The 18,152-nt window shown below is 42.6% G+C and overlaps 1 protein-coding gene across 1 annotated transcript; it reads left to right on the top strand.

Annotated features, from left to right (window-relative positions):
- Window positions 1-8,399: 8,399 nt before the first annotated feature.
- On the top strand, window positions 8,400-18,056 carry LOC311133261 (neuronal acetylcholine receptor subunit alpha-4-like). The gene is made up of 5 exons (XM_084166750.1): window positions 8,400-8,543; window positions 8,867-8,911; window positions 9,015-9,124; window positions 14,547-15,924; window positions 16,358-18,056. The coding sequence occupies exons 2-5, from the start codon at window positions 8,882-8,884 to the stop codon at window positions 16,493-16,495; spliced, it is 1,656 nt and encodes a 551-aa protein (XP_084022876.1). The 5' UTR covers window positions 8,400-8,543; window positions 8,867-8,881; the 3' UTR covers window positions 16,496-18,056.
- The last annotated feature ends 96 nt before the right edge of the window (window positions 18,057-18,152 follow it).

Below are 18,152 nucleotides of genomic sequence, written 5' to 3'. Positions count from 1 at the left end.
TTTTTTTTTCTTTGGGGTGGGGTAAGGGGGGGGTAGAAGGATTACTTTATCCTATCCCAGGTATTCCTTAAAGAGGTGGGGTTTCAAGTGTCTCCGGAAGGTGGCAATGCCCTCGTTTGGGTGTAGGGACTGATCAGAGCCTGAAGGTACGGAGGTGCCGTTCCCCTCACAGCTCCGTCGGCAAGCACCATGGTCTTGTAGCAGATGCGAGCTTCAACTGGAAGCCAGTGGAGTGTGCGGAGGAGCGGGGTGACGTGAGAGAACTTGGGAAGGTTGAACACCAGACAGGCTGCGGCATTCTGGATGAGTTGTAGGGGTTTAATGCCACAGGCAGGGAGCCCAGCTAACAGCGAGTTGCAGTAATCCAGACGGGAGATGACAAGTGCCTGGATTAGGACTAAGGCTGAACGATTTTGGAAAATAATCTAATTGCGATTTTTTGCCCCCAATATTGCGATTGCGATTTAATATGCGATTTAATTTATTTATCCTTTTTCCCCTACAAAACATAATGAATGATTTAAATATGACCAACACAATAGTATATACATTTAGTGTGAAATGTTCTTTCCCATAGGCTGGGTCTATTTGTTAGAATTAAATTCAAACATGTATGACTTGAAATAAATGACATTTTTATTGAACTGCTCATTACAGAAACATCTGTGGCTTTGCCACTGTGCATTTAAATAATTTAAACAAAGGCATGAACTTTGTAAACACTGTGTGCAAAAGGTACAGTCTTAAGAAAAAAATAATTTTAAATTGTATGTATCTTACTGCTCCCAAGTCAGTAACATTTCACACAACTGAAACAAGGAATTTGCTTTGAAAATATTTTGTAAAATCAAAGTAAATAAAGTTATAAATAAAAAATGAGAAATGCACTTTTAATTTAGACAAACTATTTTTTATAAACGATTTGAATATTATAATATAAAATAGATGAGCCTCACTTATCTCAAGTACACAACAATAACACACCACACAGACTAAAGTTCACTACGAGTATGGCACTGCCAGCCATACTTATCCAACAGTTCTGTTCTCAGTGGCTCACAGGTTTTTTGCTAAGAAAACCAGAATATTGACTTTTTCTGGCTTCAAGGATGAGCGAGTGCAAGTCACAATATTCCCTCCTGTGCTAAAAAGACGCTCTGAGGGAGCGCTTGTAGCAGGTACACAAAGATACTTGCGTGCCATGGTGCACAACTGTGGGTAGCTGATCTTGTGCACCCTCCACCAAGCCAATGGATCATCTTCTCCATCAATGGTAGGAGTCATCAGGTAATTGTTTATCTCTGCCTCTGCGACATCTTCAAGATTTACAGGCAAAGAAGGAGAGGCTGAACTGGTCTTGAAAAAACTGCCAAGAGACCTCTTCGTCTTTTCCCCCAAGGACTGTGCACTTTGAGGCATCTGAACAGTTTCAGTACGAGACCTCTTCTCCTATTAGATGAAAACAACAGCCATTAGTTTTCCAGTTAGATTTTACAGAAAATTTTTGTTTTTGTGAAATACATAATTATTTACCCAATGATATGTACGTTGTGCCAAGTCTACTATCTCTGTCTTCAGACGAGTCTTGATAGCAGGGATGTTGTCTGTACTGATGTACTGTATTTTGAACCTAGGGTCCAGGAAACAGGCAACATCCAAAAGCTCCTGGATGTCTGGGTCTCCATATTTGTTATTGAGGTATGCTAGGACTTTGGTTTTTATTGATTTAGTCAGGTCAGTGTCCTCAGCATCTTCAGCCAGGACTGATGTGGCAAAAAGGTGGAGAACTGGCTTGAGGTAGGAGATGCTTACATACTCCTCTCCAGAAAGAGCATCAGTAAACTCCAGTAGAGGATGCAGTGCCTTGTGAATCGACTCCAACACGTCAATATCCTGCCAGGTTGGGATAAGGGAGCGTGCATATCGATCTCCAGACAATACCTGAGAAATGGCTTTGGCCTGTTCAAGCACTCTGGCAATCATCATTTCTTTAGAACCCCATCTTGTTGGGCACTCCGTTATGAGGTTGTGCTCAGGGAGTTTGAGCTCTCTCTGTGCCTCCGTCAGGGCTGCTTTCTTCTTCCAACTGTGGGAAAAGTGCCCCACCAGCTTCCTGCACAGTGCTGTTGCCCTTGACACTCTGTCATCTTTGAGTGCATTTTCTAAAAGAAATAAAAAGTAGTGTATTACACACAATTTGAGTTTTGATACAAGGCTCTCACTATTACACACTCAAATTAGCTGTAATTCTGAAATACACACATCCACAACACATCCTCTCTCTCTCTCTCAATTCAAAGGGTCTTTATTTGCATGTCAATTCTCTCTCTCTTTCTCTCTCTCTCTCTCTCATAAACACTAAAAAAAACATGTAAAAAACAAAAACAAGAAAAGAAAAAAAATGCAGGTGGGCATTCCACCACAGACAGACATATGATATAAGCAAGTAAAATGAATTTACATATTAGAAAAGGAGTGGAAGTATGAATTTATTTAATCCCATCCGATTTATATAATATCATTTATATATATTTGTATATTCAGCTTTACTAATCGACGCATCTCTCTCTCTCGCACTCGCGCACACACACACACACACACAAACACACACACACACACACACACACACACACACACACACACACACACACACACACACACACACACACACACACACACACACGATAACTTACCAATGGCAAGATGTAATCTGTGGCCAAAACATTGGAGCCTCGTCCATTCATTAAGCCGCGCAGCAAGCACCATATTCGACGCGTTGTCCGTCGTGATGCAGACGTGATTCTCCTCGTGGAGATCCCAGCTGACAAGCCCTTCTCTCAGGCCGGCTGCAATATTTTCCCCTGTGTGATCGTCTGGGAAGTAGGTAGTTTGTAGGCAGCGAGCTCGGAGGTTGAAATCTTCATCAATAAAATGGACTGTAAGACTCTGGTACGGCTCAGCTGTGCGGCTTGACCACATATCAGTAGTGCTAGCAAAAAACTCCACCGTTTTAAGTTCCGCGGCGACTTTCTCTTTGCACTTTTTGTACAGCTCCGGTATGGCAGTCTGACTGAAGTATGTGCGGGAGGGTATACTGTAACGTTTATCAAGCGTATGTATTAATGCCATGAACCCAGGCTTGGTCACCGTGCTGAGAGGCATCATATCTTTGGCTATGAACTATGTTATTGTCCGAGTGATTTCTCCGTGCCGTTTTGAATTACGTTCATACGGAGTGACACTTTCGAACATTTCTGTCAGTGATCCCTGTCTTGAGGTATTTGGCTTGTCTCGCGCACTGATGCTCGGCATTTTGGTCATACAACTGTCATGCATTGATTTGTGGTATTTTTTTAAGTGCTGAAACAGGTTTGTAGTGTTACCCCGTGAAGTAGCAATCGGAGCACGGCATGCTCTGCACAACACCTGACGCTGCTCAGCATCTTCTTTTTTAAAACCAAAATAGTTCCACACCACCGACGTGCTGTTCCTCTTCGATATTAAAGTATCAGCTGTGTCAGTTTCTGACTGTTCCGTCGAGCAAGAGGCCATTGCGCTGGACAAGTCGCGTCACGTGACCACCTCAAATCGCGCACGTTGCGATTAGAAAATCGCGTTCAGTCAAATCGCGATATTATCGCGAATGCAATTAATCGTTCAGCCCTAATTAGGACCTGTGCCGCTTCCTGTGTAAGGCAGGGTCGTACTCTCCGAAAGTTGTAGAGCATGAACCTACAGGATCGGGTCACCGCCTTGATGTTAGCGGAGAACGACAGGGTGTTGTCCAGGGTCACGCCAAGGCTCTTCGCACTCTGGGAGGAGGACACAACGGAGTTGTCAACCGTGATGGCGAGATCATGGAACGGGCAGTCCTTCCCCGGGAGGAAGAGCAGCTCCGTCTTGCCGAGGTTCAGCTTGGGGTGGTGATCCGTCATCCACACAGATATGTCTGCCAGACATGCAGAGATGCGATTCGCCACCTGGTTATCAGAAGGGGGAAAGGAGAAGATTAGTTGTGTGTCGTCTGTGTAGCAATGATAGGAGAGGCCATGTGAGGATATGACAGAGCCAAGTGACTTGGTGTATAGCGAGAATAGGAGAGGGCCTAGAACTGAGCCCTGGGGGACACCAGTGGTGAGAGCACGTGGGGCGGAGACAGATTCTCGCCACGCCACTTGGTAGGAGCGACCGGTCAGGTAGGACGCAATCCAAGAGTGAGCCGCGCCGGAGATGCCCAACTCGGAGAGGGTGGAGAGGAGGATCTGATGGTTCACAGTATCAAAGGCAGCAGACAGGTCTAGAAGGACAAGAGCAGAGGAGAGAGAGTTAGCTTTAGCAGTGCGGAGAGCCTCCGTGACACAGAGATGAGCAGTCTCAGTTGAATGACCAGTCTTGAAACCTGACTGGTTTGGATCAAGAAAGTCATTCTGAGAGAGATAGCAAGAGAGTTGGCTAAAGACGGCATGCTCAAGAGTTTTGGAGAGAAAAGAGAGAAGGGATACTGGTCTGTAGTTGTTGACATCAGAGGGATCGAGTGTTGGTTTTTTGAGATGGGGTGCCTATGAGTATGCTTGTAATTGTTAAGGACTAGGGAGTTTTTCATGATAAAAAAGAAACGGAATAGAGCTAAGCACAGGCAAAATCCTAGAGGAAAACCTGGTTCAGTCTGCTTTCCACCAGATACTCGGAGATGAATTCACTTTTCAGCAGGACAATAACCTAAAACAGTGTTTCCCAACCCTGGTCCTCCAGTATCCCCAACAGTACACATTTTTATTTTAACCCTGGACAAGCACATCTGATTCAGCTTGTCAACTAATCATCAAGCCCTCAATGAGTTGAATGAAATTAGATTTTTCTGTATTTAATTTGTAAACATTCTAAACCATGTTTTCCCTTTGTCATTATGGGGTATTGTGTGTAGATGGGTGACATTTAAAAAAATATTTAATCCATTTTGAATTCAGGCTGTAACACAACAAAATGTGGAATAAGTCACTGGGTATGAATACTTTCTGAAGGCACTCTATTTAGCCATGGCACACATTCTGATTGGCCAGTGAAGAGTCAAGCCTCGACACACCTTCAACTTGTTTAGTCATCAAAACCCAGGTCTTTCGTGCAACCACCAGCTACTGCTCCCATAATTCTGATTGTGAAAACCCAACCTATAGCGCTACCGCCAGCGCTTAGTTTTACAGTATTTATTTGCGTTAGGTGTGTTAAAATAGAGCCCCTAGTGTCTGCATTTTTGTAATGTAGTACATTTTGGCCTGCACATTTGAGAATGCAACTACTCAGGGAAGCCATTTTGTGTAGCTAACTGTATTTATGTATTTGCGTCAGGTATAAATATGATTAAGAGAAACTGGCAAAAGAATTGGAGCTAAATGTCCACGGCTCTGCTAAATTAATAACACCCATTCTTTCACTGTCACCAGGCTTGCTTTCAAATATTTGTGTTCTTTCAAATACATTTCAAATACATTGCAGTCTATGTTGTGTCACATGATTAACAATTCTCATAATTACTTTATGCAGAAATTACCATTCTGCATCAACCACAAGTAGTTTGCTTTTTACATTTGTAAATGTGTGGGTAGGTGGGGTGTGGGTGGGGAGATGAGTGGAACAGTTGAGAGGAAAAGCACTCTGGCGTGTCCTTGGAAGCCAAACCTCCGTTGCTCCCCAGATGCCTTGGCAGAGTGGACTCATCGATATTTTGGTTTCTGCTCTGCTAATTCTGACATCCCATGGGTGGAATGCTTTCTAGTCTTCTAAGAATAAGTATTTTTTCCTCCTCTCAGGTATTGTTCTGCTTGACTACCCACAATGTACAAGCGCTAGCATTGACAGTTTGGTTAACTTTAAAAAAGCACTACACGTTCAATTGAAATAGGTATATATGTTTTGCAATATCCAAAGTATTCTCGATACATTTAAGAATAATGAATGTTGAATATTATAAAATTCTTCACAATACGTGCCTGTTCTACACAATTCCTTTTTCTGAACAAGAAATACCTTTATGGGCAGCATTCAGGTTGGTGCGTTCAGACGTGTTGTTTTCTAGTCCAAACCCAAGAGGTGAAGAATCACCAGGGAAACCAGAGGACATTTTCACACTCTCAGGCTGCAGCTAGTGTCGAAAAATTTAGGTGTTGGGGTACACCGAGTTAGTCATTCTTCCTCTTCTCTGAGAAAAACAAAACTGGTTTTCCTTATTCATCTGTGATGTTTTCACCTAGAGCTGTGAATAAAACACATTAGTATGCCACAGTTTTTGTCTGAAGGAAAGGCTTGGTATACTATAATACTGTATATGCATGACTCCTATCATGATAATACAGAACATGCCTTAACAGTGCCATCATTTATTGTTGATGTACATTAGCAAATTGTTCAATCTCAATGATCTTGTACATGATGGCAAAGACGGACAAAACAATATATTAAAATTCAATTTTTACCTGGGAAATACATTTGCTGAATACATGATCTAATATTATATTTTTGTATATACAATCTTCCATCTATTTAAGAAAATCTTTATTTTCAAATATGAATATGTATTGTATGGAGATATTTTTTTTTAAATCGAAGGGATGCATTTTCAGTAGATAATGGCACACATACAATACAGGACAATGTACCAACCCATTTGAAGTGAGAATGTAAGTGCCTAAGGGTTGAGTGTCCTGGGTTGAAAGAGGACAAGGACTGGCAGCATTTGTCTTGTGTTTGAGTGAAAGGCAGTACCTTCTAAAGAGGACAGAGAGAGACAGACGATCTGACAGTGTGGTGACACGAAGGGAAACAGAGGATGGAAGTCCGTGTTTTGTGTCACATGCAGCCAAGGATTTTGTGCTAAAGAGGAGGTTGGATTCCAGAGTAATGTAGTCAGAATCAAATCAACATACAAAGGGAGATGACAACTTTTTGCTCTTTTTTTACGCAGAGTGGAAAGAGGAAAGAGATATAAATTGAATAATTTGAATGCATCATGAAAATGAAGAAATAGCACAGAAGGTGAACATGTATATCTTTTAAGACAATAGAGAAGGATGGAAGCAGATTAAAGAGTTTTCAAATCTGGGTAGAAGGAGAAGTTCATATAGTCAAGAAAATGTATTCGGTCAAGTGTTATCCTCTTGTAGGGATTTTAATGTATCTTCTTCCCTTTCAAGGTAAGTCACTTTTAAACTAAAGTGTTGTTGATATCCTTATGATCATTGTGATGCACACAAAGACATTGTACAAAGTACTTAACGTTTTAATTAATGTGGATTCCACTTTCAGTCTTGTGTTTAGTATACAGTTGATTTGCTGTATAACAATTTAAGAAATTATACTGCCACATATAGTTGGATGCATCTATTCTGTGAACAATGGATAGTGAACATTGTATGGACTGCTAATGACATTTTAAAGTTTAGACTACATTTGATCATCTAAATACAGTAAAATAATAAATATATAAGATATACTGGATTTGATGATAGCAGTATCCATAGTGAAGTATCTTTTTAAATTATTGGTCACACTTTGGGTTCCTCCTTTCCTCATACATGGAATCAGCATTTTAGTGTCCTGTTTAAAAGGTACATGTACTGCACATGGGTATATTTATAGAAAATTGCCCAATGTGGAAAACAACAGTAAAAATTTGGGAGCATTTGAGGTTAACCATGATTCTGTCCTCCACTTCCTCCTCATCCCCCTCCACTTCCTCCTCCCCCCCTCCCCTTCCTCATCATCCCCTCCCCCTCCACTTCCTCCTCATCCCCCTCCCCTTCCTCCTCATCCCCCTCCCCTTCCTCCTCATCCCCCTCCACTTCCTCCTCATCCCCCTCCCCTTCCTCCTCATCCCCCTCCACTTCCTCCTCATCCCCCTCCCCTTCCTCCTCATCCCCTCCACTTCCTCCTCATCCCCCTCCCCTTCCTCCTCACCCCCCACTTCCTCCTCATCCCCCTCCACTTCCTCCTCATCCCTCTCCCCTTCCTCCTCATCCCCCTCCACTTCCTCCTCATCCCCCTCCCCTTCCTCCTCATCCCCCTCCACTTCCTCCTCATCCCCCTCCCCTTCCTCCTCACCCCCCACTTCCTCCTCATCCCCCTCCACTTCCTCCTCATCCCTCTCCCCTTCCTCCTCATCCCCCTCCACTTCCTCCTCATCCCCCTCCCCTTCCTCCTCATCCCCCTCCTCCTCATCCCCCTCCACTTCCTCCTCATCCCCCTCCCCTTCCTTTCCAATCCCCGTCCACTTCCTCCTCAATCCCTCTCCCCTTCCTCCTCATCCTCCTCCCCTTCCTCCTCATCCCCCTCCACTTCCTCCTCATCCCCCTCCCCTTCCTCCTCATCCCCCTCCCCTTCCTTCCCCTCTTCCTCCTCCTCCAGTGTGTAGCCACCCCAGGGCTCAGGCGGAGGACAGGCTACTGAAGACTCTGTTCAGCCATTACAACAAACTGGCACGCCCTGTGGCCAATGTCTCTGATGTGGTGCGTGTGCGCTTTGGGTTGTCCATTGCCCAGCTTATTGATGTGGTGAGAAGGAAATAAAACTTAAATACCTTTAAAGCCATGCATATGCCTGAGTGCCAAAAATGTTGATTTTAATTTACTTTGTGTTTGGAGAATTCTATGGGTCCGATTCAGTCGAATCTGCATTTCTGCATTTACACAGTAGCTCTTTTTCTTGAGATCAAATAAAATCAAAGAGTGGTTCTGGACTGTACTGTTTGAGTTACTTTGTAAACATGGCTATGACAGGATTGACTGAATACCAGCCTGTCTATGCAGATGATGCAATGAGTAGGTGCATACCATCATCTTCCATCTTTATACTGTTTGTCTTTTCTCAAAATCAGGATGAGAAAAATCAAATGATGATCACTAATGTCTGGGTGAAACAAGTGAGTCCAATCAAAATGACACAACGTTTTTGTGTCTGAATGATCTATTATATTTGTAGTGTTATTTGGTCAAACTGAGTTTCTATTGGTCTGTTTCCTCCAGGAGTGGAATGACTACAAGCTCTGCTGGAATCCTAAGGAATACGAGAATGTCACCTCCATGCACATCCCATCCCAGCTAATCTGGAGACCAGATATAGTTCTTTACAACAAGTATGTAATGTTGTAATGCTAAGAATGCATGCTAAGTATGTACTTTGAAACATGTCTTTAAATGTTCACCCATATTAAGAAATTACTTAGATGATTCCTTACCTTTAAAAGTAGTTTAATAGTTTCCTTCTGTGTTGTGTGTAAAGGATTGACTTCTGTCTGGATGGATTTTAGTTTTTATTTATATAAATAGAAAATAACAGGCATTAGTTTCATGTGTTTCAACTGCATCCGCACCTGATGAATAGTAGGGAAGAACCTACTAGTTTTTTTCCTAATTACTCAGAGATCAATAGAGCTAGAGACACCGTATTTCATGACAAACAACTTATATATCTCCTCTACCATTATCAACTGTAATTTCATTTCTAGGGTAAATGAGTTGAAATTAAATAGACCGAGAACAGAACTACCGCAACATTACTTTTGTACCTGCCGGCGGGGCGGGAGTAACACAGCCTTGGGAAGGAAGTAACAGCTGGCGAGAAGTGCACAATATCTGTCTTATCTCCATGTTTCTGGTTTGTAATGTTGGTTACTTTCAACATAATTTCATGTTTGTGTCGATTTGAATAATGAATACTCATAGGTTCAACATTTATGAAAGTGCAATGTTGCGCTACCACAATATTTTGCTTCACAATATTAATCGGACTAAAATGAATCATATACCACCTATATTAACCATCATTTTCTCATCTCACTTTAATTGGAATGTAGTAGATGTTTTTCACCATTTTCAATTATTCATGCTTAGCCCTACCAATCAGTTGCGCTCCAGCTGTCCTTGTCATGCGCGCTCCTCATGTCATTCTCTTCATGAATGGCAAACTCATCATGCTTATCACATTTCCATGGCTTGACAGAATTATAAAGATATACACAGTGTACAAAATATTAAGAACACCTCTCTACCCTCAATTCGTCCGGGCATGGACTGTACAAGATGTCGAAAACGTTCCACAGGGATGCTTGCCCAGTTGGCTGGATGTCCTTTGGGTGGTGGACCATTCTTGAGACACATGGGAAACTGTTGAGCCTGAAAAAGCCATATCTCAGACGGCCCATCTTAATATTTTATTTTTATTGGCCAGTCTGAGATATGGCTTTTTCTTTGCAACTCTGCCTAGGTCAGCATCCTGGAGTCGCCTCTTCACTGTTGATGTTGAGACTGGTGTTTTGCGGGTACTATTTAATGAAGCTGCCAGTTGAGGACCTGTGAGGCGCCTGTTTCTCAAACTAGACACTCTAATATATTTGTCCTCTTGCTCAGTTGTGCACCGGGGCCTCTCACTCCTCTTTCTATTCTGGTTAGAGCCAGTTTGCGCTGTTCTGTGAAGGGAGTAGTACACAGCGTGGTACGAGATCTTCAGTTTCTTGGCAATTTCTCGCATGGAATAGCCTTCATTTCTCAGAACAAGAATAGACTGACGAGTTTCAGAAGAAAGTTATTTGTTTCTGGGTATTTTGAGCCTGTAATCAAACCCACAATTGCTGATGCTCCAGATCCTCAACTAGTCTCAAGAAGGCCAGTTTTATTGCTTATTTAATCAGCACAACAGTTTCCAGCTGTGCTAACATAATTGCAAAAGGGTTTTCTAATGATCAATTAACCTTTTAAAATGATAAACTTGGATTAGCAAACACAACGTGCCATTGGAACACAGGACTGATGGTTGCTGATAATGGGCCTTTGTAAACCTATGTAGATATTCCATTAAAAATCAGCCGTTTCCAGCTACAATAGCCATTTACAACATTAACAATGTCTACACTGTATTTCTGATCAATTGTGTGTCATTTTAATGGACAATTTGTTTTATTTTCTTTCGAAAACAAGGACATTTCTAAGTGACCCCAAACATTTGAACGGTAGTGTATATTTTTAACCAATTACCTGATGATAAAAGCTTCTGTGAGAAGCTGATCCATCAAGTCAATTGATTAAGACATAATTCTAATGATTTCATATATAATTTTCAAACATTCAGTTACTTGTTGATATTTTGCTAACATCATAAAAGCAATATGAATTAAAGGAGACAATGGCCTGTGCTTAAACGTTTTATTTTATTTTATTCCAGGTCATCAGTTACTTTCGTCTCACCCGTCTCTCCTGTAACTTCTCCCAGGCTAACACCCAAACTAAACACAACTCTTCAACCGAAAAACACTTCAGGGTCCGTTTTTTTTACTTACATTGGTGAAACATGGTCAGGCTGTTTTTTTGCAGGGAGGTCGTCCACCACATTAGGAACGTGCTGACTTCACTACTCATTCTAGCTTCTGTGTTATCTGAGAAAATGGGCACGTTACTTTCGCCCCTCCCCTAAAACAATATAACTCAGTGCCCATAGAGAACATGAATACTCGTTTCGTTTGACCAAAAGCAATAACAGCATAGTTATAATGCTAACATGCTGGTCTGTATAGCTAGCATAGAATGCTAAAAACAACACAGAGAGCTAGCAGCTTGTGCTCGGTGAACATTCCATTGTGATTGGGTACAAAGAGAGGGTTCTAAACAAACAGAATTCAGACTAAATGTAAGAATAAAGTTTACAAGCAACACATTTCGCTTCTTTTTAGTGGATATATAATGATATTGTCACTCTTTTAATGACAGAATTAGCCGAGCAGAAACAACACATACCTTTTCACGGGGTCATCACTAGTTACCACACCTAGTCATAAACCCCACCTATTTCCACAAAATCAGATTTTTTACCTTAACCATAATCTTAACCACACTGCTAACCTTACGCCTAACCCAACCTTAAATTAAGACCAAAAAGCACATTTTTGTTTTCGTGATTTTTTACGATATAGACTTTGTGTCTGTGGAAACCTTCTCACAGGAACAGAAGGAAAGAGGAAGTAAAATGGGCAAGTTCACAGGAAATGGACCAAACCATTTTACAGTTCAAAGTTCATATTTTCTTATACCAACTCTGATGATCTTAGATGACAGATACAGATAGATTTTACTAATACACCAACATAGTAATGGCAACATAATAAGGCAATGCCACAGTAGATAATTATTTCTGAAATAGAATAATCCCTAAAGTGACCTGATTGACCGAGTCCACTCTAAGATCATTCGGCCCAATCAGCGGAGCCAGTCAACAGTAGCGTTGTGTGGGTAAAATCACTGAGGAAGCCAAGCCAGGAAAAAATGCCATATTACAACCTGTGTTGTGATAATTGCGTTGTTTGCTCTTTAACCTGTTAGTTCATATGCCTTGCGACCATGATATATAGGCTTAAGGCCGAGACAATAAGAAGACACAGTGGCAAAATAAATTCAACCACACCTTTATTTCATCACAAAACCAGAGAGCAACATCTGTCTGGTGAAGTCCACAAAGCATATTGCATGTAACAAACAGTTGCATAACCTACAGCATGGTCAAGCAAGTTAATGTTTCCGACATTTTCGGTCTACTAAACAACTATCGATTAGAGCCACGGAGAATTACCACAAGTCGCAAAGAACACAGGCCCTGCCTCCACTCTTCCAGCACCATTTCATCATCTAATCACCTATGCTTAGTCTAATACAGTGACTAAAAGACAGCAAAAACGATTTACTCTTATCCAGAGCGACTAGGGTTAAGTGCCTTGCTCAAGGGCACATCAACAGATTTTTCACCTAGTCGGCTCGGGGATTAGAACCAGCGACCTTTCAGTTACTGGCACTACGCTCTTAACCACTAAGCTACCTGCCACCCTATTTAGTCCAATCAACTATTTAGTCCAATCAACGTTAACTAAATATGATGTGGCTGTCCATGGGACTGATTTCTGTGTGTGTGTGTGTGTGTGTGTGTGTGGCTGTGTGTGTGTGTGTGTGTGTGTGTGTGTGTGTGTGTGTATGCAAGTAGAAAAAACATGTTGACTTTTAGAGAAACGCCATCTTCCTCTTTCATGTTGCCTAAACGGTCAATGGCTGTAATACACGCTTTAAATGTTTGTTGTTCTAGGCTACCTGGCTAAAATGCTTGCTCACTAGCGTATCTTCCTTTCATGGGCAATGATGCGCCAGGCCAGCTAGTTTACGTTAACCTAATTTTACCACATCTAGCTACAAGTTAAACTTCCATCCTCTCGGTGATACTGATCCAACCATAAATTCACAATGTATGAATTTAAGGTTGGATCAGTATCACCGTTATAATCATTGGCCAGTACGGAGAATTAAGTAAAACCACAAGTCCAAATCCCTATCTCCATCCATGGCTAATTTAGGAAAGGTACAATTTTAGCTAGCTAGCTAGCCACCGGAAGACAATAACACTACGAGATGCAACAATTAAAGTTGTCTGTCAATGACATTTGACGTCTAATGTGATGTGATTGGTGTGAAGCCAAATCCAAACTGGCTTCTTTTTTTATTTTTTATGCGCCAGGACCATTCACTCCTGAGCTCACTCTGTGGTCCTCTGTAGCTCAGCTGGTAGAGCACGGCGCTTGTAACGCCAAGGTAGTGGGTTCGATCCCCGGGACCACCCATACACAAAAAAAATGTATGCACGCATGACTGTAAGTCGCTTTGGATAAAAGCGTCTGCTTATTATATATTATATTATTATATTATATACTCAGTTTAGCTCAACGCTGATTGGCTATTTTATCAAAAGAAATATCAAGGGAGGCCAAATGCTCACTGGCTTCCCTTGCAATCAATGCTATGTGCGGCAACAATGTCATACTCTTTTTGACCAGACATAGACGGGCTACACATACAGAAACAGAGGGGCGAGGTTTCATTCGTTTGGATGTTTTCTCTGGTGAGATACATTCAGCCTCTTGCGAATTGAAGGAAATGTATGAAACACAGAGAGACGAAAGATACATTATTTTGTATGTTTTTTTCATGGTCATTTTTTGTGTGAAGCCTGGCTTCCCTTGGCATCCATGAATACACGCCACTGAGAGTCAAAGTGTCGTACCCCTGGTATATCTACATAAAATATTTGTTTTGTTTATGTGGCGACCCCACTGCAATTCGACTTCACTAGGACATCTGCAATCCACACTTTATGCTTGTATATATAGCCACAGCCACAATTTTTATTTATTTATTTTATTTCACCTTTATTTAACCAGGTAAGCCAGTTGAGAACAAGTTCTCATTTACAACTGCGACCTGGCCAAGATAAAGCAAAGCAGTGCGATAAAAACAACAACACAGAGTTACATATGGGGTAAAAAAAAAAACATAAAGTCAAAAATACAACAGAAAATATATATAGACAGTGTGTGCAAATGTAGCAAGTTATGGAGGTAAGGCAATCTTATACCATTGATGACCAAAAAAAAAACAATGAGAGTGGAAGGGCAATTTCTCTTTATTGTCTAATCTGTCAGGCCATTCCTTAACATACAATCTAGCTCTATCATCCCTTCTTATCTCTAGTGCAGATGGTGATTTCTCCGTGACCCACCTGACCAAGGCCCACCTGTTCCACGATGGGCGCATCAAATGGGTTCCCCCAGCCATCTACAAGTCCTCCTGCAGCATCGACGTCACCTTCTTCCCTTTCGACCAGCAGAACTGCACCATGAAGTTTGGCTCGTGGACCTACGACCGCACCAAGATCGACCTAATCAGCATGGCAGGCAACGTGGACCAGATGGACTACTGGGAAAGTGGCGAGTGGGTGCTGGTGGACGCCGTGGGCAACTACAACATCAAGAAGTACGAGTGCTGCCACGAGGTCTACTCTGACATCACCTATTCCTTCATCATCCGGAGGCTACCTCTGTTCTACACTATTAATCTGATAATACCCTGTCTGCTCATCTCCTGCCTGACTGTCCTGGTGTTCTATCTGCCCTCCCAGTGTGGAGAGAAGATCACCCTGTGTATCTCTGTGTTGCTGTCTCTCACCGTCTTCCTCTTGCTTATTACCGAGATCATCCCGTCTACCTCGCTGGTCATCTCGCTCATCGGGGAGTACCTCCTCTTCACCATGATCTTCGTCACCCTGTCTATCAGCATCACCATCTTCGTGCTCAACGTGCACCACCGCTCGCAACGCACGGACACCATGCCCCGCTGGGTGCGCCGTGTCTTCCTGGATGTCGTCCCTGGCTTCCTGTTCATCCGGCGGCCCGCCGTGGTCAAGGACAACAGCAAGAAGCTGGCGGAGGCCATGCCAAAGAGGGCCACACTATTGGGTGGGCTGGAGGCCAGCTTTCCTCCCACTTCCCCCCTGGAGGTCCAGGAGATCCTGGCCCGCTCCCCTTCTCTTTCCCTGGGCCGACCCATGGAGGGTTCCCTGCCCCCCAAGCTTCCCCAGCAACAGCAGCAGCCCCTGGACAGATCCCCCAGCCAGTACTCCATCCTCCTGGAGGAGCCGACCGCCTCGTCGCAGCCAGGCTGCTCTCCCTCTCCCCCGTTCCTCCACCCTCTCTACCTGCCCAGGGACAAGCACCACGCGGCCTGGCCCAAGATGCGCTCCCTCAGCTTACAGTACGGCCTGGGGGAGAGGGAGCGCCCCCAGACCAGCGTCCGCTGTCGCTCGCGCAGCATCCAGTACTGCTCCCTGCATGAGGAGGCCTCCTCCATGGGTAACGGCATGCAGCGGCCTCTCTCTCAGCACCCGTCCCTGATGGAGGAGAGGAAGCAGAGCTGCTCAGCTGTCTGCAAGTATCACGCAGGCCTGTCCGAGGCAGCCAAAGCCATGACCAAGGACCAGCGGCTCCTCGCCTTATCCCCGTCCATGAAGATGGCCATGGAAGGTGTGCAGTACATCGCAGACCACCTCCGTTCGGAGGATATCGACTTCTCTGTAAGCAAGGGTCTCATCATTAACATGTAAACTGAGGAGGCAAGTCTATGGTTCCATCTGCTGGCCCCTTCAGTTTATCTACAGTGTTTGCACACTGAAAATATAGAAGATGGGGCGACATGGCACCCTCAGTTTTAGCAATTTGTATGCTGAAGATGTAGAACATATTGTTTATTTTTACGCATCATTATTTCAAAGATATCAAAAAAAGTGCATGACACAAAACTCAATCGGGCTTTACAGTTAGGAATGCCAGTGGATAAGGGTCTTGGCATTTGCCACACAATGACATATATTTCAGAGTGCAATGATGTATACTGCATTTCAATGGTGGAAAACCTGAACCATAGGAACACAAATTATATCCATTTAAATATGTCAACAGTTGTTCATTCTGTGAAGTAATTAAAAACTGATTTCTGTCATCATTCAGGTGAAGCAGGAGTGGAAGTACGTGGCTATGGTCATAGACCGGATCTTTCTGTGGCTGTTCATCTTGGTGTGTATCCTGGGGACCCTGGGACTCTTCCTCCCTCCCTGGCTGGCTGGAATGATAGACCTATCTGTCTGACACAAAACACTGCTGAAGCCATTGACCCTATACACACTCTAGTTGTACAACTGATGAACAACTAATTTTGCACACAACTTTTTTCTGCACAAAATCGTTTTTCTGGAGACACTGCACAATGGTTGTGTAAACACTGTGTGCAGAAAATATCAGTTGTATGACAACCATTGTGTCAAATGCATTGTATATGGTCCCGTGTAGCTCAGTTGGTAGAGCATGGCGCTTGCAACGCCAGGGTTGTGGGTTCGATTCCCACGGGGGGCCAGTATGAGAAGTTATGCACTCACTAACTGTAAGTCGCTCTGGATAAGAGCGTCTGCTAAATGACTCAAATGTATATCAGTTATATCACAACCATTGTGTCTCACTGTATATCAGTTGTATCACAACCATTGTATATCAGTTGTATCACAACCATTGTGTCTCATTGTATATCAGTTGTTTAACCTGAGCGTCAACAGGGCCATGGTGGATGTGACCAATAGACAGGAAACCTTCTTTTTAATTGTGAAAAGCATATTTGTAGATAAAAAGTGATACATAATTGTTTTGGCAATGCTTTATTTTCCAGAAGCCAGCAGATGGAGCCATAGGTCTATAATGTGAAGGACTGAGCAGTTACATTGGGATTGTGGAAACATACAGGTAACTGCCAAAGTAATGAAAACAATTGAGTAAATTAGGTATACAAAGTACCATCAACAAAACACCAAGTGATGGAATTTCTCGTGGAAGAATGGTGTCGCATCCCTCCAATAGAGTTCCAGACACTTGTAGAATCTATGCCAAGGTGCATTGAAGCTGTTCTGGCTCGTGGTGGCCCATCGCCCTATTAAGACACTTTATGTTGGTGTTTCCTTTATTTTGGCAGTTACCTGTATCTCCACCTGATACTATGCAGGATTTCTGGGGAAACAATAGGAATATTAAGCAAATAAAGTTTTACAAAATTACATGTTTAAATACAGCTTTAATAATGCATTAGAACATAATTTATAACATAATATTTAGGTTACTTTAAAAACACAGAGACTTAGGCTAAGTTTACAAAGACAGCCCAATTCTAATCTTTTGCCCAATTATTGGCAAAAGATCTGATCTGATTGGTCAAAAGACCAATAATTGGGCAAAAGATCAGAATTGGGCTGCCTGTGTAAATGCAGCTAAAGTAGCCTAGATGGAACATATTTCGATATCCAAACAAGGAACCTTATTCTTTTAACAGAAGAGAACATAGAGTATAGTGGCTCCGTCCAGTAACGGTGGGTGAAAGGTAACTACATACCTTTGGACATTAGGTCTCAACAATATTCCTCAACTTCTTGCATTAAGTCGTTTCTACCTGAAACGTATCCCTATTCAACCCAGCTGTGCCCTACAGTATGTTCTGTAGGTGGTATTTTCCTAAAGCTGTGAGGTTTAATGTGCTCTTAAATCTTGTGTAATCGACACATTTCCACGTTGACCTGTTCAATTTCCCGTTTTTATCCTCTCTCTCTGTGCTGTAGTGATGTTGTTTTTTCACTTGCAAGAAAAATAAATACATTCTAATTCACAATGCAGAAGTTTTCACTCTCTTGTGAATGTTGTTGTGATTTCTTCAGGGTCACCTTACGATTGAAACATCTACCACAATCATTGTGTCAAATTAGCAATT

Source organism: Coregonus lavaretus, assembly GCF_964263955.1.
Source record: "Coregonus lavaretus genome assembly, chromosome: 8".
Lineage (NCBI taxonomy): Eukaryota > Metazoa > Chordata > Actinopteri > Salmoniformes > Salmonidae > Coregonus > Coregonus lavaretus.
This window is presented reverse-complemented; position numbering and strand designations above follow the sequence as displayed.